The sequence below is a fragment of the Daldinia vernicosa genome (genome assembly GCF_022497035.1).
Source record: "Daldinia vernicosa strain CBS 139.73 unplaced genomic scaffold F5Y00scaffold_97, whole genome shotgun sequence".
Taxonomy (NCBI): domain Eukaryota; kingdom Fungi; phylum Ascomycota; class Sordariomycetes; order Xylariales; family Hypoxylaceae; genus Daldinia; species Daldinia vernicosa.
Genome location: NW_025954013.1, coordinates 1 through 26,366, shown reverse-complemented (window position 1 = coordinate 26,366; position 26,366 = coordinate 1). Strand labels below are relative to the sequence as shown.

At 45.8% G+C, this 26,366-nt stretch overlaps 11 protein-coding genes across 11 annotated transcripts; 4 read left to right on the top strand and 7 right to left on the bottom strand.

The window, feature by feature from the left end:
• Window positions 1-22: 22 nt before the first annotated feature.
• Window positions 23-4,633, bottom strand: F5Y00DRAFT_250056 (uncharacterized protein). Its single transcript, XM_048009681.1, has one exon. It carries the CDS (start codon window positions 4,338-4,340, stop codon window positions 351-353), a length of 3,990 nt encoding a protein of 1,329 aa, XP_047859803.1. The 5' UTR covers window positions 4,341-4,633; the 3' UTR covers window positions 23-350.
• Window positions 4,634-4,641: 8 nt separating this feature from the next.
• Window positions 4,642-6,277, top strand: F5Y00DRAFT_250053 (aldolase). The gene is made up of 2 exons (XM_048009680.1): window positions 4,642-4,721; window positions 5,274-6,277. Exons 1-2 carry the CDS (start codon window positions 4,715-4,717, stop codon window positions 6,266-6,268), a joined length of 1,002 nt encoding a protein of 333 aa, XP_047859802.1. The 5' UTR covers window positions 4,642-4,714; the 3' UTR covers window positions 6,269-6,277.
• Window positions 6,278-6,359: 82 nt separating this feature from the next.
• Window positions 6,360-7,233, bottom strand: F5Y00DRAFT_221485 (NUDIX hydrolase domain-like protein). The gene is made up of 3 exons (XM_048005665.1): window positions 7,043-7,233; window positions 6,730-6,935; window positions 6,360-6,625 (listed from the first exon to the last, which is right to left on the bottom strand). Exons 1-3 carry the CDS (start codon window positions 7,149-7,151, stop codon window positions 6,452-6,454), a joined length of 489 nt encoding a protein of 162 aa, XP_047859801.1. The 5' UTR covers window positions 7,152-7,233; the 3' UTR covers window positions 6,360-6,451.
• A 364-nt stretch (window positions 7,234-7,597) lies between these two features.
• Window positions 7,598-8,727, bottom strand: F5Y00DRAFT_221478 (uncharacterized protein). The gene has a single exon (XM_048005664.1). The coding sequence runs from the start codon at window positions 8,477-8,479 to the stop codon at window positions 7,676-7,678; it is 804 nt and encodes a 267-aa protein (XP_047859800.1). The 5' UTR covers window positions 8,480-8,727; the 3' UTR covers window positions 7,598-7,675.
• A 248-nt stretch (window positions 8,728-8,975) lies between these two features.
• Window positions 8,976-10,132, bottom strand: F5Y00DRAFT_256478 (uncharacterized protein; the record flags this gene model as incomplete). The annotated part of the gene is made up of 2 exons (XM_048010413.1): window positions 8,976-9,640; window positions 9,706-10,132. 2 exons carry the CDS (start codon window positions 10,130-10,132, stop codon window positions 8,976-8,978), a joined length of 1,092 nt encoding a protein of 363 aa, XP_047859799.1.
• Window positions 10,133-10,568: 436 nt separating this feature from the next.
• Window positions 10,569-12,273, top strand: F5Y00DRAFT_221467 (uncharacterized protein). Its single transcript, XM_048005663.1, has 5 exons — window positions 10,569-10,740; window positions 10,794-10,988; window positions 11,071-11,232; window positions 11,288-11,616; window positions 11,668-12,273. The coding sequence occupies exons 1-5, from the start codon at window positions 10,618-10,620 to the stop codon at window positions 11,975-11,977; spliced, it is 1,119 nt and encodes a 372-aa protein (XP_047859798.1). The 5' UTR covers window positions 10,569-10,617; the 3' UTR covers window positions 11,978-12,273.
• A 559-nt stretch (window positions 12,274-12,832) lies between these two features.
• Window positions 12,833-14,668, bottom strand: F5Y00DRAFT_267131 (deoxyribodipyrimidine photo-lyase; the record flags this gene model as incomplete). Its single annotated transcript, XM_048012035.1, has 2 exons — window positions 12,833-13,382; window positions 13,437-14,668. The coding sequence occupies 2 exons, from the start codon at window positions 14,666-14,668 to the stop codon at window positions 12,833-12,835; spliced, it is 1,782 nt and encodes a 593-aa protein (XP_047859797.1).
• A 2,547-nt stretch (window positions 14,669-17,215) lies between these two features.
• On the top strand, window positions 17,216-17,967 carry F5Y00DRAFT_267130 (uncharacterized protein; the record flags this gene model as incomplete). Its single annotated transcript, XM_048012034.1, has 2 exons — window positions 17,216-17,429; window positions 17,495-17,967. 2 exons carry the CDS (start codon window positions 17,216-17,218, stop codon window positions 17,965-17,967), a joined length of 687 nt encoding a protein of 228 aa, XP_047859796.1.
• A 383-nt stretch (window positions 17,968-18,350) lies between these two features.
• F5Y00DRAFT_250042 (40S ribosomal protein S21-like protein) lies at window positions 18,351-19,429 on the bottom strand. Its single transcript, XM_048009679.1, has 3 exons — window positions 19,309-19,429; window positions 18,979-19,230; window positions 18,351-18,916 (listed from the first exon to the last, which is right to left on the bottom strand). The coding sequence occupies exons 1-2, from the start codon at window positions 19,338-19,340 to the stop codon at window positions 18,999-19,001; spliced, it is 264 nt and encodes an 87-aa protein (XP_047859795.1). The 5' UTR covers window positions 19,341-19,429; the 3' UTR covers window positions 18,351-18,916; window positions 18,979-18,998.
• Window positions 19,430-19,676: 247 nt separating this feature from the next.
• Window positions 19,677-22,981, top strand: F5Y00DRAFT_250041 (uncharacterized protein). The gene has a single exon (XM_048009678.1). It carries the CDS (start codon window positions 19,863-19,865, stop codon window positions 22,242-22,244), a length of 2,382 nt encoding a protein of 793 aa, XP_047859794.1. The 5' UTR covers window positions 19,677-19,862; the 3' UTR covers window positions 22,245-22,981.
• Window positions 22,499-24,070, bottom strand: F5Y00DRAFT_274783 (uncharacterized protein; the record flags this gene model as incomplete). The annotated part of the gene is made up of 2 exons (XM_048013418.1): window positions 22,499-23,741; window positions 23,867-24,070. The coding sequence occupies 2 exons, from the start codon at window positions 24,068-24,070 to the stop codon at window positions 22,749-22,751; spliced, it is 1,197 nt and encodes a 398-aa protein (XP_047859793.1). The 3' UTR covers window positions 22,499-22,748.
• Between the last annotated feature and the right edge of the window lie 2,296 nt (window positions 24,071-26,366).

The window sequence follows — 26,366 nt, the reverse complement described above, 5'->3', positions numbered from 1 at the left end:
TGAGAGTATTCGCGTGAGTGGCTTTTTTAATACAAACGACCAAATCATCTTCGATTCGCACACTACTTCCCTATCTAGACGTACAAGCTGTCACTTCTCCGTCCGCTCTCTTCCTCCGGGGTATAAACGAACCGCGGTCTCCCCTCTTCTCATGCTACCACCTACCACCCCCACACCCCTTAATGCAAATGCTATGCCATATCAATGCAACAACCATTCCGCTCCCACCAACTAAGTAGTTTCTCTCCGTAGGTACATACCAGCTTACCTATGTACATATATACACACCAGACAAACGAACAAACAAACAAACATCCCTACCTAGGTACCTAACCTATACTTAATCCCCATCACCGCCCCGCCTCCGGCGGTCCCGCAAACTTAACACTCTTCCTTCGTTCCGGACCGCTCCCGCTCCCAACCAAACTAGCGCGTCCGGGGCTAGAACTGAGGATCCCCGCAAATATCCCCCCGTTACTCCCACCACTTGCACTGCCTCCGCCTCCGTTGGCACCAACAACCTCAAGCGTAGAAAGCGCCTCCCGCACGCTCTCCACCGCTCTGCTCTGCGGGACCTCGATCGCGTCACCGCGGATAGCATTGGATGGTGTAGTCGAGGCGTTGGTAGTGCTGCCTTTGCGCTGCCTGGCCCCGCCACGTTTAAGTCCGGTGCCGGAACCAGCACTGATGGAATTCCGGGTTTGTTCGCGCACCACCCGGCCTAGTTCTTCTGTGCGGGCGGCACTGCTCTCGTTACGCCAACGGCCGGGAAGGCAGGCGTGCCCGCAGCCGTCGAAGGGGCAGCAACCGTCGCTGTTTGTTTCGGGGAAGGCACCGTCGAACGGGGAGGTGGAAGAAATTGGGGGAGAGGATATTTCTTTGGGCACGATTGGTGAATGCCAGTCCTGTAAGCAGTTTGCATGGCCGCCGTGAGAGCAGCCAGGGCAATACCACCATGTCGAGAGTATAGGTTCGTCGGCCGGACGAGAAGGAATTATTACCAAGCCTTCCGAAATCGTTACTGGTGGAAGCGGGTCTGCTGTTGCGTCTCGATGCCCGCAGACTGCACAAGGCGCCATCACGGCGCGACAACGCTCGCACTTCCATATACCAGGACCATCCGTATTAGAGCGGTCGATTTCACGCGGCTTATGGCATTGCGAGCACGTGAATGCAGCTGAAACGCGATCCTGCGCCGGAGTAAAGACCGAAGTATAGTTCTCGCCCCATGTCGGAAGACCATCAGGCCATCCCTGGACGCAAAGGTTGCGTAGAAGTGAGGCTTCGACGAATAGCTTCATACCCATAAGGCGTTTGTGATACTGTCTTAGAATGGCGGCGGCTTGGTGACAATCGATGACATCGTCGGGTACGAGAGGTTTCAAGAGGAGGATCATAGCGGATGCGTTAAGAGCGGAAAGTCTCGACTCGAAGGCCAGAGCACGCGATAGGACATCGTATGGGTTAATAGGCGGGATAGGTAATTTCGAGTTTACCTCGTCTGCGATTGGATGTGGATAAGGGGGGTCACCCGGCCATGGGAGGAAGTCGGTCTCAGTGACTTGAGATGATGGGTGGTCCTCAGGCTGGTCTATCATAGAACGCTCTCGAGCAAGTCTTGTTTCTAAGACCAGTCTAGTTGCATATTTCGAGGAATTGCTATTCATTTCCGGGGACGGATCACTATCCATCGTGTCCGTAGTCGTCTGTGATATTTTAATGTCATCTGTGAGATCAGAATCTTGCTGCTCTATTGAATGTCGTGTTAGACGTCTCACGCTTCCAGGGGACTCCTCGATCGGTCTACCTCTGATTCTGCTTCCAAATTCCCCATCTCCCTCTCCTAAGCTCCCGCTCATTTGTTCCGCCCTCCGGGAGGTACGCGCACTACTATTAGGTGAACCTGTAAGAGTAGATGGTTGTCTACTGGCATCCGATAACATAAATATTTGTGTGTAGCTCTCGTCCGAATCGTGTCTAATAGGCCTTCGTCGTACGTTTGGTGAAGATGGTTCTGCGCAGTCAAGACTTAATGGCTCCCTCTTTTTCGGAACATCGATCACGTTTATGATATTCTCGATAGCGTCCATATCGTAGAAATCATATCCTTCCGTGCTAGACATCTGGCTATCTTGGCTAAAGGTCGAAAGAGTAGTAGAATTAAGTCTCTTCCGCGGACCAGAACCCTCTGGGAGGACGGAAGGTGGTAGGTTGAAGCTCCCCATTTCTAAAACTGGGGTCAACAACCTCCCCGCGGCATATTCATGACTATTGTTAACATTTTCTTTAACAGGCCGGGCTAAGGGTGTCGCGACATTGGATTCGCTATACATCTCTTCCGTGAGTAACGACTTCGCCAAGGGATGACGGCCCTCGAGAGACGACACGGACGGTGGCTTTCTCGGGGCGTCTTCCCCATCGACTCTTATTCGTGGGGACGCATCCGCCTTCGAGAATGCCAACTTAATATCCGAGGCGTCTTTATCGGCTTCTATCAGTGACTTCTCACGGCGCACTTGGCGCTGTTTTAAGTGGTATTGAGACCTGCGGGTCAGGAGTAGGCCGATGGCGTAAGATAATATTCGCCACGTCTGCGCGAGTCGAAATTGACTGACGCCCTCGGAAGCTCGTGCATACCTTTCGATGATTCCAGCAACCCTTTCGTTCAGGGGTCGACCCCCTTCGGTATACGGAAGATCTTGCTTGAGAATCTCAAGGTATTGCCGAGATAGATAACTATACACATGCATTTTGGGGGCTGCAGGTATTTGACCAATTGCCATGATTTGGTGTGGCTTGAACGAACCCGTTATCTTCATCGCTTGATCTAGTGGGATGACTTGGCCCTCCACACCAGGACCAGACGGGGGTGTTGTACTTAGAGTATTAGCTACTTTATTGTTTCCTCGGCGCTTGTCGGCCGCATTCCGCCTCGTCCCGAGAAAGCTACCGATTACATCTTCCTCCGAGTCACTACGACTAATGCTGAGCACCTGCCCAGTAGGACTAGAGCTGTAAGGCGACGTAGGCAACCCCTGATGCGAAATTACTGCTGGACGTGGCCGAGGCAGATGTACTCTCTCCTCGAGGAACATGAGTGCTTCTCCTCTAGCGGAGAAAGCGACATTCGAAAGTGGTTGGCGATCTATTACCTTGGGAGCAAATGCAACGTCGCACTGAGCGAAGCCATCGGGTCCTGCCGTCCAAAGCAGATCCTGATTGTGCCAAAGTAAAGCACTAGGCGAGTTCTCAAATATGTCTATTTCCTTATATGGCATTGTCGGGCGTGCTAGATCCCAGATATGCACGGAACTAATACCATTCTTCTTAACGTGCCCGCCTTCGTCGTACGACACGGCGACCTGGGCAGCTCGGCGCCCTTGGGCAGTAGCGGACCAGAGACCCGGCCGCCATGCCACGCTTGTAACGGGAGCTGGGGCATTGATTGTCCACTTGGGCTTTTGCCTCTTCTCGGCATTCTTGGACAGGTCCCAGACGTGGCACTTGCTATCCAACCCCGCGCTTATCAGATGATCTCCATCTGCATGCCAGGAGATAGAGGATGCCCCCTTCTGAGTATCGTGGGCATTTATTTTTAGTAATGGTGCATTAGATTTCCGAAAGTCCCATTTCAAGATGACGCCGGAATCTGTAGCACAGGCGAAGATCATACCATCTTTAGGCGACCACTTCACATCACTGATCCCATCAGCATTACACCTGAAAGCTTGGATTGTCCGAAATGTTGGACCACTACGCGAAGGTATAGGTGCTTTCACATCGAAACAGCGCACCGTTCCATCCTGGCCTCCAGATAGCAACCAGGTTCCCCAATGAGGGTTGAAATCGAGGGTGTTCACCTGTCGCGAATCCTCCCTGGTCTGAATGGGCTCAAGACCAGCACCTGAGCCCAACCGATTAACATCGTACATAAATATCTTTCCGTTGGCGCAGGCGGTAAAGACGGTGAGGTCGTTGCCATGGTTAGAGGCTAACTTGACGTCTTTTATCGAAAGCTGATCCGAGGCCAGACTTGCATTGCTCTTGTTCGCATATTGCGCGGTAATAATGGAACGGATATCAATACCTTCCTTAACTTGAAGGCCATCGAAATGGATCGTTTTAAGGATATGGCGACCACCCAGCACGGCATGTTGACCATCGGCGGATCTATCGAGACAAGCTACTGGTACGGAGGAGGAATATACTGCGTCTTGGGAGGCATTAGGTCGGTAAGACTGGGGGACGGGCGAGGTAGTGACACCGAGGTTGCCATCGCCAGGAGATTCGGTATTCTGGCGACCAAGTAATCTCCTCATTATCTTGTGTTGGTTATACATATCATTACCGATGGCAGTACTTGGCCACTGGAGATATACAAGTCAGTAGCGTCATGATTTTCTTCGGGAGAAGTCCGTGGCGAATCCGATCAGCCCATGAGAAATTTAGCTATTGTATGTCGCTATTTTCGATGGACTCTAGGTATTGCGACAAATTATTGATCGTGGGTTTTGTGTTTCTAAGATGGAAGCTTTGGTTGTGTAACGGGTACAAAGCGAACTCATCGTTAAATTGACGTAAGCACCCAAGATGTACTTGACTGACTCGAGGGAATGCACGCAACACAACGCGCTGTAATCCGTACCTTCTAGGCGCATTCGCTGATTCGTTCGCGGGGCATCAATTGTGCATACGCAGGTGACCAATAGTAGTAATGTTAGGTAAGTGTTTATGCAAGGGTCTGCCGATTATTACCCGATTGTTTCCCCACCCTCCCGGTCTATTTTCACCGATTGATCTCCTACACGCTGCCTACACTACATACAACCTGCAACCTGCAACCTGACACAAGAGAATAACCTCACCAAGATTATCTCATTATAAACACCTATTCAGTGAAACCCTTTATGACCCGTCTTCCAGCTGGAGGACTAGTTATTAAAATCCGGATAACAGGTACCTAATGTATACAAAGTCAACAAGATAATAGCCCACACTAGGTCAATTTCTATTGTTTCAATGATGTCTTTCCAACTATTATTATTAGTTAAGCTACATTTACTTAAGCCGAATATACCCTTAACATCTTTCCTTAAAAGCCATAAAATATAATACTTATGCCGACAGCGGAATGCCAAGGGTCGCGAGAAGGTCGGCCTAGATGCACCGAACGAGCGCAACAAATGGCCCCGCGCTCCTCACCCAACCTGGTATCAGCTGCCTGGTATATCAATTTCGTGCCATTAGAATTGTTCAACTCACAAGTGTACTAGATTTGGCGTATAAGATAAGTATCTATATTATAGAAATATATTTATTCACAATGTCGTTTCCCAAAGTTCCTCCTAGCGGCGTCTGGGCGCCAGCCGTGACTTTCTTCGACCCCGAAACCGATAATCTAGACACGGAGTCACAAGCAACATACTATTCGTACCTTTCCAAGACCGGCCTCGCTGGTCTGGTTATCCTAGGAACCAATGCCGAGACTTTCCTTCTCACCCGTGAGGAACGAAAGACACTGCTCCAAACAGCCCGTAAAGCATGCGGGCCATCTTACCCCATCATGGCCGGCTGCGGTGGACATTCCACGCGCCAAGTATTGGAATTCATCACCGACGCGGCAGAAGCCGGCGCCAACTACGTACTTGTCTTACCCCCGGCATACTTCGGCAAGGCCACCACTCCGGCCGTAATCGACAATTTCTACGCCGAAATCGCTACCAAGAGCCCTCTCCCCGTAGTGCTGTATAATTTCCCGGGGGTGTGCAACGGCGTGGATTTAGACTCGGCTACTATCGCGAAGCTAGCGAACGCACACAGTAACATTGTCGGTGTGAAGCTGACCTGCGGTTCTGTGGCCAAGATCACACGTCTCGCTGCCGAATTACCGTCGGAACGTTTTGCAACTTTCGGAGGACAGTCAGACTTCTTGATCGGAGGTCTTAGCGTCGGCTCCGCGGGATGCATCGCCGCATTCGGCAACGTGTTCCCGAAAGCCATTGTGCAGATCTACAAGCTATTCAAGGAAGGGAAGTATCAGGAGGCGCTAGCCTTACATCAGAAGGCAGCATTAGCAGAGCAGCCCTGCAAGGCTGGCATTGCTGCGACGAAATACGCCGCGGCGATTCATACGGCAAAGGCAGCAGGTATTGAGGGCGCGGTGGAGAAGTTGAAGCCGAGGCGGCCCTACATAGAGCCTACTGATGCGGCTAAGAAGAACATTGAAGCCCAGATGGCCGAGTTGGCGGCGATAGAGAGTGCACTATAATATTAGCCAGGGTGGAATAGAGCATCTTATTCTCTACGTAAAAATGGAAGGTATAAGTGCCCTGCGTGTCAATGCAAGAAATAATAAAAATATTAAGACTGCCGGTTATGTGGAATAATCCCCCTAGGAGTCATTGCTTCCCGGCCTCATTGATATTACCTACTCATCCTGCTCAATTTCGCCTTATGGGCTAGAAGAACCGAGGTTCGGATAATCGTTTACCAACGCTATGATAGGCATGAAACACTTATTCTGCGCCCATTCTGGTGTGACATTGTCATCATGATGCTCGACCCATTGCCGCACCTGATCCCAACTGATCCAGTCCCAGTTCTCGCACTTCTCCGGTTCCAGGAGCTACCACGATATTGTCAGCTTGCATCCTGTACATAGACTACCTGCCGGAGTCATAGGTCGATGGCAAACAGAAAATAAAGCAGAGCTGCAATTCAGTTACTCACCTCCGGTTGATCATCCTCATTCTCCCTCCGACACTCCACGAACACCGTGACATAGTGCTTAGTCTCCGGGTCGAAGACAGAGTTCGTCGTAGCCGCGACACGCAGGGCTTTAACACGGAGCCCCGTCTCCTCCAGCGTCTCGCGCTCCGCGCACTCCAGCAGCGATTCGCCCATTTCCAAGTGGCCGCCGGGGAACTGCCAAGTACCTGCTCGCATCATCGTTAATAACTAACTAACTTGTATTCTTAACCTGATTTATTTTATTTCGCGTAACTACACGTCTAAATTCAAGGCTGAGGGACGGCATACGTACCCGCGCCGTGGCTGCCCTTCCGCTTCCCCATAATAAATCGGCCCTGCGAATCGCGGATCAGGGCCGCTATGCCGACACGAGGGTGGTAAGGGGGAGAGGTCGTAGCCATGATAGATGTTTTCTGGGACGGCTTCTTGAATGCAATTAATATTGATTGCGTGATTCCGGGAGTACCTCGTTTCGAATTGAAGGGTATTACATGTACATATGTAAATTTCCTGTACCGAAAGCGGACCCGGTGATGCAGGCTACCGGCGACGGGTATTGGCGGACAGTGCGCATATACGGTGCGTATGAACTAGCTTACGGTACATATCTACCCCTTTTATAGAATAGGGGCTACTAAGGACTTGGTCGCTAAAGGTTTGTTTAGAGTAATTGTTTACGTGGTATAAGTCATTAAGAAATATAATATAGCTTTCAGTAGATTATACATGTGCATGTACACACTTCACATCTATCATCAATATTCATTCAATAGTCCATTCCATATAAGAGAGTAAATGAAAGCTGATTTATTCGTGTAGAAACCCTACGTAGTCCAGCGCCAACTATTGCAAAGATGACCTAGTTAGTAACTTATACCGTAGCCATAATACTAGACCCTTTCCTATCCCATCCTCAAAGATACCATTAAATAGGCACCAGCGCCCAATTCACAAAATTACCATGCTCTGTACCATTCGCACTGCACTCAAATGCCCCCGCACCGCCAACCCGAGCATTAGCAGTCCCATTCACCGGGGCAGTCGTAATACCATCCCCACAGTCATCAGCATCAGCATCAGCACCAACCTCCACAGTCCCATTCCCATAGCTCCTCGAAAACCGGCGAATAGACTCCTGCACCACAAACACTATGTCTCCAATCCCGAGAAACGTGTTCGCCACCGCGGCCGTGTCCACCGTCACGCTGAACGCGCACTTCCCAGACGAAGCGATCAGGTTCGTAGTCGTGCTGCTGTGGCGCGCCGTGTCGTTGTTGCTATTCGGCGCGAACCCGAACGTCACGCACGTCTGGTTGACGTTGTCGCGCAAGATCTGGTCGACGAGGGCGGCGCAGTGCGCGGTGGGCGGGGACCCGGGGGCCGTGGTGTCGACGAAGCTGGTGCTGTTCTGCTTGCAGTGGGACTTGAGGCTGGCGTCGCGCGGCGTGGGGAAGAAGTGGGCGCCTGGGGCGGTGTAGTTGTGGTTGTGGACTGTTCGTTTTTCGTCGGCGGAGGAGGTGTTGTTGGCGTATCTCCCGGCGGCGCGCGCCTTGTGGACTGCCGCGAGGATGTTTTCCGCGATGGCGCGGGGGCCGGTGAGAGGCTCGACGGGGTGGTTGCTGGGGAGCGGCTCTCGGGGATACATGGTTGTTGAGTTTGGCGGCATGACGGGTGTTGCGCTGGCTATGTGCCAGAGGCAGAGAGATAGGACAGCGGCAAACGACTTCATGGTTGTAATCGTGAGGAGTTTTTGGTGGAAGAGTTGGTTTGATTGTCGGGATGGGTTGAAGGTTAGGGGTGTCTCTTTCGGGCGGTTTATATAAGTCTTGATCGTAGTCCGGAACGTACAATGCAATTGTTCATACCAGCTCTATTGACACTTGTGCGGTGACGCAAGTCTTGACAATGAATCCTCTTTGTACCTATGTAATATAATGACCATTCACTACTTCTCGTGCGTCCTTTTAGTGACCGTGATTGGCAGATGATGAAGTTTCATTGAATGCTGCGTGGGAGCATGTATCATTGCTTATGACACTAGATGATGCTTTCCAGATCGTTCCTTGACTTAATAGTAATTTGAATCAGATCTTACAGGAGCCAGAAAATTCACCTAAGGATTTTAATGAATACATAGAATCAGTATTCCGACAATTTTTCTTAAGTTTGAAACATAGAATCATGGCCATACCGTGTCAACGTGCCCAGGCTTCATGACTCGGGACTCATAATTTCGTCTCTCTCAGTTCTTTTGCCGCCTGCCTTTCTTCTTCCAGCACTTCTTCTCTACTCCTTACTTCAACCTCCTTAGCTATTCCCTTTACGAATCTGGTCAACACAACCCTCTCCCAGTCACCTCCCCTATTGCTGCCTTTAAGTTCCGGACCGGGCTTATCGAGTCCTAAGATTGACTTTCTGTCGCTTTTCCGTAGACCCAACGTTGTAGGGCTAATCACTTTGTCAGCCCAAGCAATCTGAGCTGTAGGGTGTTTCGCAGCTTTTGGGTCACTTGTGGTCGGCACCGTCGTGAGGAAGCTTCTCAACTTTTCTCTCTGCGCGTGGTAATGCTCCACTAATTCAGACCTACTTAGCGAAGCAGAGGGTGGTCCGACTAAGAATTTGGAGATAATATGTAGGAGGAAGCATTGAGGCGGAAAGAGTACGATCTCGCCCGTTTGTTGCTTCTTCAGCCATGTGCTTGCATCATCAAAACGTGCCGCAGTGATCTCAACACCTCCGTCAGGTGTGGGGATTATAGCCTCAGATCGTGCCGCGGATACAGCGGGGTCGTCGCTGGTCGATAGCGGAAGCATGTAAAGATACATCTGCGTCGTGAATCGACGAGGCTGTCCCAGGGGAGTTATCCATCTAGTGAATGGCAAAAGATTTTCTAACAATAAGTTGAGTATTATGAATTAACCTGAAGCGTGATGCATGGCGCATGTTATTACCTACCAGTATCTACAAGCCCGCCTACACTCTCAACCCACTCAACGAAGCGGACTTTGTTCTCGTAAATCTCTTTACGCGCACTGTCGCGTTGAGTAATAGGGACGTTTAAGGGTTTCCCATCTTTACCTTCTTCGCGGGCGAGTAAAATTCCACTCTCCTCAAACGTCTCCCGGATCGCGCCTAACCGGTAAGTGAGGGAGTCTTCATGCCGCTTGAGATCACCCGGGCCTGGTACCGTTCCGTCATGGAACTCGGAGATGTTCCCTCCCGGGAATACATGAGCCGAAGGAAACGCCGAGGACGACTTCACTCTGTGTAATAATAAGACCTGATTCTCTGGAGATAGGAGAATGACACTAGCACTTGGCCGTGCTTCTGCTAATGTCCTTTCTTTGGGCGGCGTTGACGATGAGTTGTTCCTCTTTGGCATTATGGAAGAGTTTACATGTAATGTTTGCCCCTTATTCAATTGTCTATAATTGGACCGAGCTCCTCCAAGTTTCCCCGCTGTTCGTTGCGAGATGACACCTGTAGCTCGGACTGAATAATATGAGATGAGTCGATGGGTCCCAACTGATGGATTAAAAAGTATAGGTAAAATAAAATACGTTCCGTGCGCTGTATTTATCTTCTTTAATAATCGGAACGGATATGATGATAAGGGTACCATTTCGGTATTATTCAAGAATCATTCAAGATTATGTATAAGTTGGCATGAGTGGGAGTGGTAATCCTTGTTCAGCATGTTGAGCGTGTAATGCCGAGGTCCAATGAGATAATACGCGTCGTTACATGGGGCCTGGATATTCCCCGCCAAGACTATACATCTTCCTCTTTTATACCTAACCTCTATAATTGAATTGTGGGAGTCTCATAGGATTTGACAACATTTTGAGGCTTTTGTACAGAGGCGGCATGTCGGAGCTACAAACTAAAGACGACCGCCCAGCATGGGCACGCATCTCATTCCCATCAAATTGGAATAGTGAGCGGCTTTTGAATCTCACTGTTGAAGGTTTTGCTCAAGTCTCGGAAGATGTCCGACAAGACCGACCCCTTATTCCTGAGATATTCGCTAATTCCATGAGAAGGAACGCAAACAGTTAAAAGATAGTATTCGAAGATTTCCCTTCTCACAAGAATACGCTAAGTTAAGTGATCTTAATAAAGCTCTCCGGAAAGCCAATGAGCGGCCTCCTACGCCCCCATCATATGTGCCACCTGGATGGACTGTGAACCAAGCACGAGGTCTCAGTTTGGACCTGGTCACGAAATTATCGGAAGATGTTCGTCTTCTTGAGTGACTGAATCTCTAAACACCTGCATTCCAAAGGATATTCATACTAAGTCAGGCATTTCTCTAATTAGGAACAACGACTATGGGCTGCAGGAAAGACGGCCGACAGCGCCCGGAGAGAATACAAGCAGGGCCAATTACCTGCTAAACCTCCGTCGTATATACCTACGGGTTGGTCTGCCGAGCAGGCAATATTCCCCACCTTCGAGATATTATCGCAGCTATCGCACAAGGTTTGTTCATGCTACGCGAACAGTATTAATCTCTCCTACTTACATGGTCGGCTAGGACCTTACAAGATATATGGAAGCTCGAAACCAGGCGAATATGGTATTGTCGCCCGACATAGCTCCCCCCCAGGCAGTACAAATAGCTCCATCGCCACTCGTCCAAACACTCCAACGGGCGGGCTTTCCATCATGGGGTTTTGTCATCGTGCGAACTTACTACGCCTCTGAGAGTCGTTGGGAGGAGTTCCAAGAGAGACTCGGCGCGATTTGCGATAAACAGCTTGACGAGGAGACGGGTGAAGGTCTTGAAAAGATTAAAGAAGCTCTCGAATTCAAGACTATCGAAGACCCGCGGCTTGAAGATGTAGGTGTTGAAGAGGCCAGAAAGTAAGTCTTTCAACATATGTTCTCCCATAGCTCTACTAAAACTGGACTTAGGCATTTTCATATCGCTAAATCAATGGGAGGTGTCGCTGCGGGTTTCGAGCTTGGTGTCCTGATAATGGTTGATGCAGGGACTATGGACTCGGTATTGGATGATGATGCCGATGGCCATCAGACTTCCTATGTTAGGGTAGTTGATGTTACGGAACCTAGCGAAGAGGGAGGCTACCAAGGGCACTTCAAGGTCTCTCTGGACGCGTTACTTTGCGAGTTTTACCCTAAACTCTCTATGGGGCTCAGTCCAAGGGATCTCTGGTCTATGATGGACGAGGAGGATGGAACATGGATAGGAGATGATGAGTGAAAGTATATTTCTCTGAGAAGTATAATCCCAAAGCTCATGGTCGGTCGGAACCTTAGGCACCAAGTACTTCGGTTGGCAGAAATGTTATGAGAATAGCCTATTAACCAGCTTTGCAAGACCTCGAGACAGCGAGGACGACAAGCAGACCCAAAAACAGAGCCATTCCAGACATTTTGATGGCCATCGTCCTCGAGTAGGAAATGATCTGTATCAGTTCTTCCCTTTCGAGATCAAGAACGTCTCGCGCCGCATAGTAATCCCGTGTTTCGCGCCAGGAAGACCGGAAGAGAGATGGGATGTCGGATGGATGCTGGAAAATGTGAAGGCAGGTCCTAAGAGAACGCCTGTCGATCTCAGCTTCGTGGCGGGGATATGACATGATGAGTTATGCCGGTTTTACTCGATGGGGCGAGTATAGCGGTGATATGTTGAATTTAAGGGTATAATCATGAAGCTATTTCACATAGTGACGACTCTTTAAATGCGAGATAGGGGCGACCGAATTTGTAAGCAGTGAAAAGGTCCCTGCATCCACTGATTTAATTAATAGGGCATTGATCAACAGATCAGCGGTGAACCGGATGTAACGATAGAAGAGGATTGGGTTTCAGTCTTGGCACGAATTGATTACACTCAGATCGTTTATCTGATGCTGTATTCCTTGATTAAATTACATAGTATTTACTTTCCATCCTCGTTTTGATAGCCCCAGCCAAAAACGCAGGCCGGTATAGTGTAGACACCGCAATACCGGCTAGCTAAGAGGTTTCCTCTCCCCAAAATTAGTTGATTCCTAATACTTCCACAAAAATCAACCCAAATAGATCAGACAAACCTACGTAAACAAACGCACACTCAGGGCTTATCCCGCCCAATGCCAATCTTATACGCCTTCAACGCGCGATCGCGACTCTGCCGATGATCCACAATCGGCTCCGGATACCCTGCCTTCTTAGCCTCCGCCGCAGCGCCCCTATTATACGGATCATGTATGGCCTTGCCCTTAACCCCCTTAAGCTCCGGAATCCACTTCCGGATATACACACCGTCGGGGTCGAACTTTTCGCTCTGCAGGAGCGGGTTGAAAATACGAAAATATGGCTGGGGATCGACGCCGACGGAGGCGCTGAATCCCCACCCGCCGTTGTTCGACGCGAAGTCCCCGTCGATTAGGTTCTCCATGAAGAATCTCTCGCCCATGCGCCAGTCTAGGAGTAGGTCTTTGCATAGGAATGAGGCGACGATCATGCGGCAGCGGTTGTGCATCCAGCCTACGCCTTGGACTTGCCGCATTGCCGCGTCGACGATTGGGAAGCCGGTGCGCCCCGTGCACCAGGCTTTGAAGTGTGCTGAGTTGTAGGACCATTCGATATTGGAGTATTCCGGTTTGAACGGCTTGCTCATGCTGTGGTATCAGGTTCAGCTCGGTATTCTTATCCACTAATGGGTCAAGACTCACCAGATATAAGGCCAGTGGACCAAGACGTGTTTGTAAAAATCTCTCCATGCTACCTCGCTGATCCAGGCTTGGATGCCCTCGACGCCCGCATCCAACTTCTTTGTCTTATTTCTATCTCGCGCCGTCCTTACCGCCGTCCTCGCACTCAATGTCCCAGCTGCCAAGTGTACCGAAATCGATGATGTCGCCGCCTCGGAGGGAAAATTGCGCCTCTTGCCATACTCTCCGATTTTCTCGTCGCAGAACTTCTCAAGTCTATCCATGGCTTCACGTTCGCCAGCTGGCCAAGTGGCATGGAACCTCTTCGCATCTTCGTCTGAAAGTTGCTTGTTTTCTGGGGTATCTGGTATCTCGCTATCAAACAGAGCCGCTATTTTCTCACGAGCGGCAGAAGAGTTCTTCGCGGGGGGGTCAAATAAGCTAAGAAGCTCTTGATTCGCATGTATATGTGCGACCCAGGCCCTAAACCAAGGCGAGTATACCGCATACTGTTTCCCGGCACCCGTATGCAGCGAGCCGGGCGGAACAACGCAAGTATCGTGAAACAATACCATCGCTACTCCCCTATCCGCACATAACCTTACCATGTTTGCTTCTCGCCTTAGTTCATCGACCTCGTATTCAATATTAGCGTATATATGACTCGCGCCCCATTCATCCATGAACTCCAAAATGCGCTCGGGAATCTCCTTTCGCTTGGTGACAGTCTCCACATAAAGCGGAATATCTAAAGCTGCCAAATCCTGCCTCAGCTTATGCAGAGTACGTATCGTAAAGTCGACGCGCACGGGGGACGTCAAATGCGCCTCAAGATCCTCGGGGCTTACTATATATATGCATATTAGAGGAACGCCAGTTTCTTGAGCTTTCTGGCTGGCTTCCCATAGTGCGCGGTTGTCTGTGGTCCGCAGATCCATTTTGAACCAGTGTATCACAGCCTCCTTCACTTGTGTATTCTTCCGCATCGACGCCGTTTCCTCTAGCACAACTTCGAGCTGTTCAATAGGACGAGGGAGTTTGTTGTCATTATATGCTTGGGCACGGGCATTGTTCATTTCCGGCGGGTAGAATTTGCGTAGCACAATGCCATGCTCCTCGGCTTCGGCCGCGAAATGGTGAGGCTCGCGTAATGGATCTGAAGTGCCATTTGTGGGTTTAAGCCTCTTCATGGGTTTCTCTTGGGTCTCGTCCTCACTCGTGACTCTTTCCTTGGAACTTCTTTTGGGTGCCATGGTTAAATGAAGCAATCGAGTTTGATTAATATTTACTTTATGGCGTAATGGTAAGGTGATAGGGAGCAAATATATGAGAGAGACGGGCGCGATCGGTTTTCGACGTGTTACACAAGAAAAAGAGAGGAAAGACATGAAATAGATCAAAAATGAGAAAAAAAAAGTTGAATGAAAATAATACGAATCTAGTTTAAAGAGAAAATCAAGTGTAATTCCCCCCTTGATCCATAGTCCCCCGATATGATCATGCATCATAGAAACCCCAGATCGATCTAATGGGGCTAATCGATCTTATTACAGGGATGATGGCTTGGCTAGTGGATATTTTCAGCCCTATGAGCCGCAAATGTAACCCCATTATCTTAAATTAACGACACATAATTGCACCCCCAGGAGGTACCTAAGTTAACTAGCAAAACTCAAGCTAGAATATTATCTAAGCAATTCGACCGAAACATAGTGTGAACATCCAGTGCTGGTCTTCGTATTTGCGAAATGATACGACTTTTGAGATTGAAATGCAGATGCAAGTTCTTGTTAGAAAAGGGGGAAATGAAGAGGAAAAAAAAACCCGTAAGCCCACAGTCAAGATCAATAAGCGAGACCATCCTTATATTCCGGCTACGTATAACCTTGTGCTAATAGTAATTTTGCACATTGACGACTTCCAGTTATCAAATGATAATAGCACGACGAGTGGGGTTCGAAATGAACTCCTGAAGTGGTGTGCCTACCACTTGGCCAAGTGCCCCTCGAGGGGCGGTATAGGTGATTGCGTTAGACGATATTAAATAGTTTGACTGTTCTGCACTTTATCTTTCCCTACACCCGTAACCTGGAAATATGGCGTCGTCTAAAAGGTATAATGTTGTCATCGCATTGTTAATATAACGATGGAACTACTTAATACTATTATGGGATACAATTATGTTAATCCTCGAACCGTTACTGATACTAGGCAACACATGTAATTGTGTATAAGCATTCGACACCGACTAAACTAGACCAAACGCATCTATCGTGATTGTCAGGATCCTAGATGAGACGTCTAGAACAAAGGACATGTTTAGTATCCATAGCCACAGGCTCCCGTAGTTAGGTTATAATTCCTAGCGCAACAATAAAGTTGTTTTCATGTCGTTTGGCTCCACCTCGTGACAGTGATCTTCGGCACCTTTATACGACTAATCGTATCCTATACTAGGTATTATGGGAGTGCCTTTGTGTCAGGGTATAAGTGGGTTAGGGATAGCTACAGCAGACTATCTACTACTTGGCCTACCTACCCTAGACACTCACTCTGTATATGGCAACCATCAACAGGCATAACCTCTGACATCTCGGAAATTTATAACTTCTAAAATATAAGACCCTCCATTTCCGCCCACGGCATTACTCTACCTGATTAGTACTAGGGTGAGGTAGTTGACTTTGACTGGGCAAGCCTGGTTAAGTGGGTCTTCTTATAATGAGTCGGAGCCGTCCTTATCGGTGCGCAGTAATAACGCCAAAGGAAAGCCTTGAGTTAGATTATTTTCTTTAATCACCACAGCTAGCTTTTAAACGGCTTGTGTTGGGTGCCCATGTCTTCCTTTTGGAACTTGGTAGTTTTGATTGATATGCTGTGAAATGACTTGAAAAATATGATCATTAACGATGAAAGATGACAGTACGGTTATGAGGTTAATGTAGCAAGTGAAACCTCCCTAAGCCATTCTGCGATGCAATCATTGTACCTTCCCCTTTCAGGTTATTTGGTTGCTTGGTACAATCAACGCCGGAGTGCAGGAAAGGACCAGCCCTCACTAGCCTCCTTATCCTAAATGGTATGCGGCACATGGAGATGTCTAAATACCATCGCACATATAGAATTAAATGATTTCCTAATTTAACCTCAAAAGGTATAATTATTTCATAATATTACAGCCGTTCAAGTAGGCTTTCCAGGTAGGTTTGTGTTTGGTGTTATAAGGCGCACTTTTCCATTCAGTACGCTATCAAATATCCTTCAACGCCCCGGAAACACCTTGGTACGGAACGATCATCGGAAATATATACGAGGTATCTAAAACAAAGGATCCTCATTACATGCAACCAGCCAATAATACTTATAGTTAGTTACTTAGGTAGGCTAGAGTTCCTTGTATAATGATGAAGTTGTTCCCAAATCTCTTGGTCTCACCTTGTGACAATGATGTGATTATCTTCACATATGAACCATGCTTGTGGTTGCTATAGTGAGCTCTCCAGTAACCAGTTTGAGAACTTTGCACATACCGTTAAATGGCTAAAATAACCTCCTTTAGCAACGGGCGGCTGGCGGTGGGATACTGTTGCCAAACCTGTCAAGTGATTGACCAGACGTACCTACGTACCTAAAGAATTCATGCCAATAAATACAACCCCTCCAATTTTAGGTATTTACGAAAATTTGAAGTCTTACCCATAACACTCAACTACAACACTATCACCGCCAAAACGTTTACTCTTCCTCATAGGTAACTCACATCAAACCTTAAACATCCCTCTCTTCCCCCCACGGCCACCATGCCTCAGCGACGCAGAAAGCCCAAGGAAGAACCTTTCATGTCTCTCTTACAAGTACTTCCCTGGCCGGGAATGAGTTACCCGTATACGGGTTATCTTCTCGGCCAGCCTCATAGAGACGATAGTGTCGTGACGGAACTCGAGAAAGCAGGACTTATCCCGACTGGCGAAGGCACAGCGGCAATAAATTCAACCAAGTCTGTCGATGAAGCGTGTGAGTAAATAGAGAAGCTCCTTACCCTTAGTATCTATTGAATCAATTACTGACTTTTGCTGCAGTGGCAAACATGTTCGCCCTGGGACTACATCCTAATATCAAGATCCACCTAGCCGCTCAAAACGGCGGCCTACTGGAATTCCTCAGCGCTCTCAAGAAAGCCGTCCCCTGGGCCCAAAATATCGAAGAGTCGGTGTTCATCGAGCTATGTGAGCGCCTAGTCGCAGCGCGAATGGTGTACCGCGAGACGTCAATCGCGCCTTGGGACCGTCACCGCTGCAGCACGGCAATGAGCATCGACCAACTGTACAAAGAGATCGGAGGCCTTTGGAACATAGCGGAGTTCGAGCTTTACGAAATTATGGGAGGCTATGAAGAAGAGAACGATGCCATGGACGTCGAGATGACGGATGCGTCGTCCGTTGCATCGGAAGGCGATGTCGAGGAGGAGAACATCGGGGAAGGCATGAGGCAGATAAATCTGAAGAACCGAAGGAACCCACGACACCACTGGTACCGAAGCGAGGAAGTATGAGCATTTGACTACCTACCTAAGATACGGAATGTAACAAATAGCCTGGATTAGTCTTAGTCCTGTCACGATTCTCCCTCGAGTGTCTATTTTTCAGAATGCCACAAAACCCTTAAGATACTCTACCTCTGTTCCCACCGAAGGGGAAACTATAGACACCTCGAAGCCATTGACATGCCCGCTATAATTCCCAAGATTATAGCTATTAGTAGACGTTAGAATTATCATCATGAACATTGGAAATGAAGACTACGGATAACTACGTAGTATTCGGTAGAGGGATATTAAGATACACCACTGAGTTGATGTATAATTGGCTGTATCTGTTGGAATAGCATATCATAGCAATCTAACGGAATTGGTATGAGGAATGTTCAAAACTCGTGTTCGTGGACCCAATAGAATATATTTTAGATAGAACACGATCTAAATTTGAAAAGATAGCAACTAACGTAGGCTCGCACGCCGTCTATCGTTACTCTACATCACAGAGAGGAATCCTTCAAATCTAGGGGTTGGGGGGTAATCTATGTGCCATCTAAAACACGTCCAGGGGGCATCATGGGAAACGGATGCAGGTGGGATACACGACGGGCTTAAGCTAGTTACGAGGAAGGAAATATGTTTGACCCGTATCTGTGCTGTAATGGACGTCTCGAGCATTACGGCTTTTTCAAGGCCATTGTTAATCTTCGGCACGGAGGCTATCGAGGTAGCCCCAGAATCCTCGCCCATGGGGTCACTCGGAGGTGGACGCGAGAAGACTTCGCTAGCCGTATGGGGTTTGGCAGCAGGTTACTGGAATCAAGAGAATTTAAGGCGCGAAAGGGAATCGTTTGTATTCGTTCCGAAACGTGGATGTGGCGGTTTATCTAACCGGCTAGATGCAGCATCAAAAACAATCCCATGCCGACCATACAGTCATGAATTCCCCGTGAACACCAATGCCTATCTGTAGATGCATTAGGATATATAGTAGAGGCTAGGGCAAGAAGCTAAAGGCTAAAGACTTACCACCCAGATGATAAAGGAATTTATCGGACTGCGCTCCAGACGTTCTTCACGAGGCCATCCCGCTGAGCGAGTCTGTTAAGAGAATCGTCGCTCTCACCCATAGCGCGCACGAATCCGCAGAGAGCATAGACGTGGTTCTCGCCCTGAATCTGTCGGCCGTTCTCGTCGACCTTGGCGATGGAGATCTGAACGGAAGCGTGGTCCTTGGCCTTGATGATGCGGTTGGTAGCGCTGCACTTTCGGGGGATGTACCTAAGCACAAAACAATCGGCGTTAGCAAGACCCTCAAAGATAACAAACAAATTGTATGCAGTAATTGGGTATTCTCACAGGTCCACGATCTCTCCCTTGTCGTTTTCCATTTTTGCGGCTTGTCGATTGTAGTAATCGGAATTTGCTTGGTGGTTGGTTGCGGTCGTGGAATATCGCAAGGGGTGGATGTTGTCGTAGGTGAAGCAAGTAAATCGACTTGGAAATTTTGACCCCTCGAAAATACAAAATTCTTGTTTGGTGGGCGTGGGGCTCGCGCTCGGGTGTGGATCACGTGAGTAAATAAAAAGTCAGGTGGTTTCGAGACTATTTCGTGGCGACTAAACGGTACCTAGTGGGTCTTGGCGTTTTGCCATTTACGGAATTTGTTAGTGTTGCTGTAACCGACGCGTAACGGCGAATTAATTACCCAACTTAAACTCATCAATCTACAATAGATGAACATCATTATCGGGTTTCAGTCAATTCAACCCTCTTCAATTGTACCTAATATACGTGAAATGATTTTTTTATGACAGATACGATCTGCTACGAAATATTCTGCAATCCTGTCGATCAGTAAAGTTCTTGGTTGCGCTTGGCGCATACCGGTATCCCTGCGACTTCAATTCGCCATGTCGACAGCCGACGTCTTTCTGTCGTCTCCCGCACCCCCTGCGAGGGCCGACCCCTATGATTTGTCCTCCTCTCCAGGTCTGCCTTCTATAAACGAGATATTTTCTAGTAATCCTAAGAAGCCTCCGCTGCGGAGTGGAGGCTATGCACCGCCGGTACCCGATGATGCGCGTACTACATTTACTAGTGCTGCAAGTCTATTGCGAGAAGCGTCTGAGATTGATATAGAGACCGAACAGATCACTAACTCACCACCATCAAAATCACGTGCCAGCAAGACCAAGAAAAAGAGAACACCAACACCGGAGACCGTCAATGCACTCGTAGAGGCGCCTATTCTAATCGAGTCATCACAAGAAAAGCCATGGCAGAAATTCAAGAGCAAGAAGTCAACCTCACAGAGCGAGCAGCCGACTATCTCGAAGGCCCGTGTTACCAAGCAAACGACTAAAGGTAAACAAAAGGAGAAGACGGATACAGTTTCTAGGCACTTCCCCGCTAAAGAAGGTGTCGGAAAACGGGCGGATGAGAAATCGGATAACGGCATAATAGCACAGAAGTTGGATGACCAGGTCACAAACGATCTTCACTGCTCGGAACCTGCTTTAAGACGGCGGAGAGATTGGACCCCTCCGCCCCCAAATGACCCGATCATTCTTGAGTCCGAATCAGATAACCAGGAATTGCACTCGTCACTTGACCGAGGATCACGGTCAAAGGACGTATTTGATACGCTCTTGGATCAATATGGATGCAAGCATACTGCATCATCTGCTTCATCGGAGCGATTACAGCAATCAGGTACCCTAGAGAAGCGGAAATCGATCGAGCCCGTTTCAGTGGGCGTTGAGATCGGGCAGCGTCCGAAGGAGACACCTCCAGCTAAGGTGGTAAACACCAAGAAGAAGACTAGAACGATCACGGAACTGGCGACTGCGCCTTATATGCCACTAATGAATCCTGAACTCGACCTTACAGGCCCAGCCACAAAGGAGTCTCTGCTGAACTATTTTGATGAGGATGGTGTTGTCAAAGCGCTTGTTGATCAACAGACGATTGTCATGACGCAGAAGAAAGGCAAAGCCAAAGAAACTAAAGCGCCAGCAAAGCCTAAGCGCAAGAAGAAATCTGGTACAATGGACAATCCAATCCTATTGTCTCCGAACTCCGCATTGAAGCAGTCCTCTAACCAAGACTTTGTTTTTGGAACATCAAGCCAATTAGTTAGAGAAGACTCTCCTACGACTCTTCGAGATCTTCAATTGGCGATACGAGCCTCAAACCAGGTTGATTCAGATCCTTTCGCCGATTCTGATAGTCAAGGACTCTGGCATGCTAGCGCAAGAGATACAGATGGTGAATTAATGAGGATTGATGATGTTGAATTGGTCAAAGAATTACCGTCGTTATCTCGGACCCAAGGACGACAGCAGTACTCGGACGAGGGATTTGTTGATATCAATGACATCCTAAAGTCCTCGGATTTAGAGGAATCAACAATTACTCCACCACAGAACTCCCATCTTGCTGTTTCCAGTGCGCAGCCTCCACAAATCAATGGCGAAGAGCCTACAGAGCTTGCAACCGGGACTAGCAACCCGCGTCCAGATTTTGAGCTTCTCAACGACTCACAGCTTGCGAGCCAGATCGCATCTTATGGATTCAAACCAGTGAAGAGACGCCAAGCCATGATAGCTCTTCTAGACCAATGTTGGCTTAGCAAGAATCCTGGAGTTTCCACTGTCCACGCCAATTTTATGTCAACCTCGTCCAATTTATCTGCCCCCAAGAGGAAGCAGACAACCACTGCCCCACAGCCGGAAAATCCTCCAAAAAGACGAGGTCGTCCAAGAAAGAACTCAGTAGCTGAAGCTTCAACATCAAAAGCTACGGTACCAAAAACGACTACCGCAAAGAAGCCCCGCGGGCGTCCAAAGAAAGATACTCTGAAAGCTATCGAGATCGCAGATTCCGACTTGGACGAATCCATCTCGTCGTCTTCAAGGGAATCGTCTGTAGAACGAGACCGGATATTCTCCTCCCCACCGGCGGTGGACCTCTCCCTTTCAGAAGAGGCTGATCTCTCCTTAACACTATCACCAACGGAGCAGCAAGCCGGCCTATTCAGACACATAACGAAAGCCGTGATATCGGCACCGCGCTCGCAGGATCCATCACAACCGTCCTGGCATGAGAAGATGCTGCTCTATGACCCGATCATCTTGGAGGATCTGGCTGCTTGGTTGAATGCCGGGGCGTTGAGCGAGACAGGGTATGACGGTGAGGTCTCGCCTATCGATGTGAAGAAGTGGTGCGAGTCGAAGAGTGTTATATGTCTTTGGAGGCAGAATACGCGCGGCAAGGAGAGGAAGCGGTATTAAATTGGATAAGGGAGAACTTTGGTGGTCTGAGCACTGCTTTTACCATTAGAAGCGCCTGTACCCAGCTGCTTTTGGTACCCAGTTTATTCGAATGAATGCAGAAGATTACGATTTACTTCCTCCCCTCTCGACTAGCGGTTTTACAAGGGCTGCGCTTACTAAGCATTTTGCACGCACGCTATTAAACTCTTTGATGGGATATCTAGAAAAAAAGGTGCTCTCATCATGTAAAGTCGCTGACCTTCACAGCTTCAAGTACCTAAGGTCTAGGGTCTAGCAAGGGACAGAAATTATTCCCATACCCAGGAGGTCCACCCCATAATAGCCAGTGGAAGCAACCCTCGAGACACACAACATTCTTATCACTCTATGTTTACAAAGTAAATGCAGTCACATGCCTCTATGTTTAGCAGTGTAGATTACAGCTAATTCCATTTTATTTACCTACCTAAGGTACCCATCGCCGCACCACACCCGACTATATCTCATTCGTAGGGATCCGATCTAATGGCAGATATACGACAACGACATCTTCATGCGGGTGAAGCCATTGTCGTATTGATTATGTTGAGGTATATTAGGTACAGGGCTAGCAACTGTACTCTGGATCCCACGAGATTTATATATAGGGACAGTGTTGTTGATGGGATGGCCGTTGAAAACAACCATAAGATTGCTGATTGTGCTTTGGTTCTCCCGATGTTGAGGTATGGGGGTGTCCCTAATGTTAAGTCCGCTGAATCCGAGTGAAGGGGTAGTGGCTATGGTCTCATTACCTCGATGTTCAAATACGGCATCAGTAATCGAGATCTTGTTCTTCTTCTTCTGATATTCGGACGTGGGGATGACGTCGCTGCCGCTGCTATGCTCAAGATGCTGAGGTGGCGGGCTGTAGGTAAGATCAATCACTTCGACCTCGCGCTTCTTCTCGGCGGATTGAGGCTGAGAACTGACGGGGGTAATCTCGCTCTCATTTTCAGCTACGGGGGTGGGATCGTTGGCGTTATTGTCAAGTATAGGGGTAATTATCTCACCACCTTGATTACTCTCAGGACTTTGAGGCTCTTGGCTGACAAAGAGACTCTCCTCCTCGTCATAGTTTAATACAGGATTAGCATCGCTTCCGTTGCCGGAATTTCTATCATATGGAACGTTGTAGGTAAAACCAGTTGGCATACCTCTGCAATTACTCTCAGGAAATTGAAATAGAGGGTTAAGAGAAATATTTTCGTACTCCTGGTATTTGAATTCGTTCCCCTGATATTTGAATCCGGGGCCGACGTAGCTGTAGGTATCGTTATTCCTATGATACTGATGTATTGGGCTCTGTGGGAGATCAGTTTTCCCGTTCATAACAGTCCGAGCATCACCATTGGTTTTCTGTTGGTCGGGTTTTCCCGCGACCTCTTCGGCTACGATACCAGTTCTTTCTTGGTTCTGATCAGCCGTTTGATGGAAACTGTAGGGAGGCGGCAGTTCGTCTCCGCGGGTTTGACACTGGGAGAAGTTAGCGGATATTTCCTGTGTGCGGAAGAGAGGGTCTGGGCTTGTTGAGGGAAATGAATTTTCAACGTGCGATGATACGAACTGAGGATTGAGTCATGAGAATGGGATATACATACCTTTTCTCTTTTAGGATATTGAGGTCTTCCTAGCTGCCGATCTATGATAGCTTGTTTGTGTCTGCCGCAATATTGACTATCCCGAGCAGCCTCGCGTCTACAACCGGCAGCGTTGCACACCCAAATGAGACATCTACTGCGCAATTTCCCGGAGCTGCTGCCATATGGGCTCCCAGACTTTTTTACAATGCCGCTCGGTCCCATAGCGAGTTCTCGTTGTACTTGAGTTAGGTTTATTTCCCAGGTTGTTATTAGTAAATGTCGTTTAGTATTCTCCGTATAATACGCGTACCAGCAATCGCTTGTTACCTTCTGAGGCTTTGGCTATTTATTTGGTCTTTCTTGCAACTTCATTCTATTCCCAATCAGACAGGTATCCTACACCACTATCAGAAACGATAGGGTAAGACTCGACGTACTATTAATATTCGCTGCAGCTGTCGGTAAGCACGGGAAAATGCCCTTAATCTATATATGGAGCATATCAATAATGATACTAGACGAGATGCTTTCAAGATATAGTTCTGTCGCTTAGATATCCATGCTCTCTAGATAAAAGGGTTGTTGAAGGGACATATACAATTAGGACAAAAGCCTCCGAGCATACATGAAGAGTTTGTTTTGCAGATATTTCATTTAGTGTATTAGACAATGGATTATAAGGAAAATCTACTATTATCTGATTGTTTCAGAATGAGTAAAGTTTACCATGCCTTTTTCACCATCCTATTCCGAATTAACGTGCCTTGCTAAGTTGTATAAACCGGCGAGTAAAATGCTGAAATACCAAGTTATCACAATCTCTGATAGTTAACTCCGAAAATTTTCCATTTTATCATGAAATACGGCGGATGAACATAGATACATTAATCTTCGCGGCGTATGTTATTTCGTTTACCTGTTGGCTTACAATTATATTATCAATTACCCTAGAACAATATGGTCAAAGGGACCTGTAAGGACTCATGAATGGATACCAAAAGGATGGTTTAATTGTTCAACAGTTGAACGCTAACTGCAAAATGATTAAGAGGATTTGTTGGGATATTATTAATAAGTAATCCTTATTGGTTAACTTATACGCGGGGTTATCCGGTGTGGCAATAAGGCTTATTAACTTTAATTAACATTTATATACTTTTATAAAGTAATTAACCACGTAATTAATCTTTTTTTATATAATATTAAATATATTATTTTTAAAAATACCTTTATTTTTAAATATCGTTTTTTATATATAAACCTTATTTTTTTAATATTAATTAATAATTAATTAAATAATTATAAATAATTAAAAATTTTATTAAAAATAAATATATTTATTTTTAAAATATTTAAAATAAAAAAGGTTAAATATATTTATTTTTAAAATATTTAAAATTATTTTAAAATTATTTAATTATAATAATTAATAAATAATTTTTAAACGTTATATACGTTAAATATTATATAATAATAATTTACGTTTATTACGTATAAAAAATTTTTTTTTTTAATATTTTTATTATTAATTATTAATTTTATTTTTATATATTTTTACTATTTATTTAATTATTTAAAATAATAAAAATTATTATTAATTATATTAATTTTAAATATAAAAGTAATTATGTAAATTTTTTAAAATTTATAAAAGATTTTTAAAACGTTAAAAAAATATTAATATTTATATTTATTAAAATTTTCGAATATTATAATAATATTTTATTTAACGATTATTTTTAAAAAATTTTTAAAAATAATTTTTAAAATTAAATAATAAATTATTTTAAATTTATTAATTTTAACTTTTTAAAATTAATTTATATTTATTTTAAAATTTATAAAATAATTTTTTTAAAAGTTAATAATAAAATATATTATTAAATTATATATAAAATTTTTATAATAAAAATATAATTTTAATTTATTAAAAATAATATAAAAAATTTAATAAAAATATTAATAAATTTTTATAATAAATATAATTTTTATATTATTAAAAAATTTAAATAATAATAAGTTTTTTTATTATTAAATTTAATAATAATATATAAATATTATAATTAATTATTATTACGGTTTATATCTTTTATTTTATTATAATAATTATGCGGTAATGTAAATTAAAGGGGTTTAAAAAATAATATTAAATTTATAATATTTATTAAAATATTTATATTTTCTTAATAATAAATTTATTTTATTTTTTTATAATATAAAATTTTTAAAAAGTTTTTAATAATTTAAATTATTATTTTATAATTACGAAAATATTTAATTTAAGGTGTTTATATATTTTATTTAATTAAAATTAAATTTTTATAAGGTAATAAATTTAAATATATTTTATTATATTAATTAATTTTTATAAATTTATTAATTTTTAAAGTTTTAATTATTTTATCGAAATTATATTATAATAATAAATAAAAATATAAAAATAAAAAATATAATAATTTTAATTAAAAATTATAAATATTTAATAATTTATATAATATTATTAAATTATTTTAAAAAA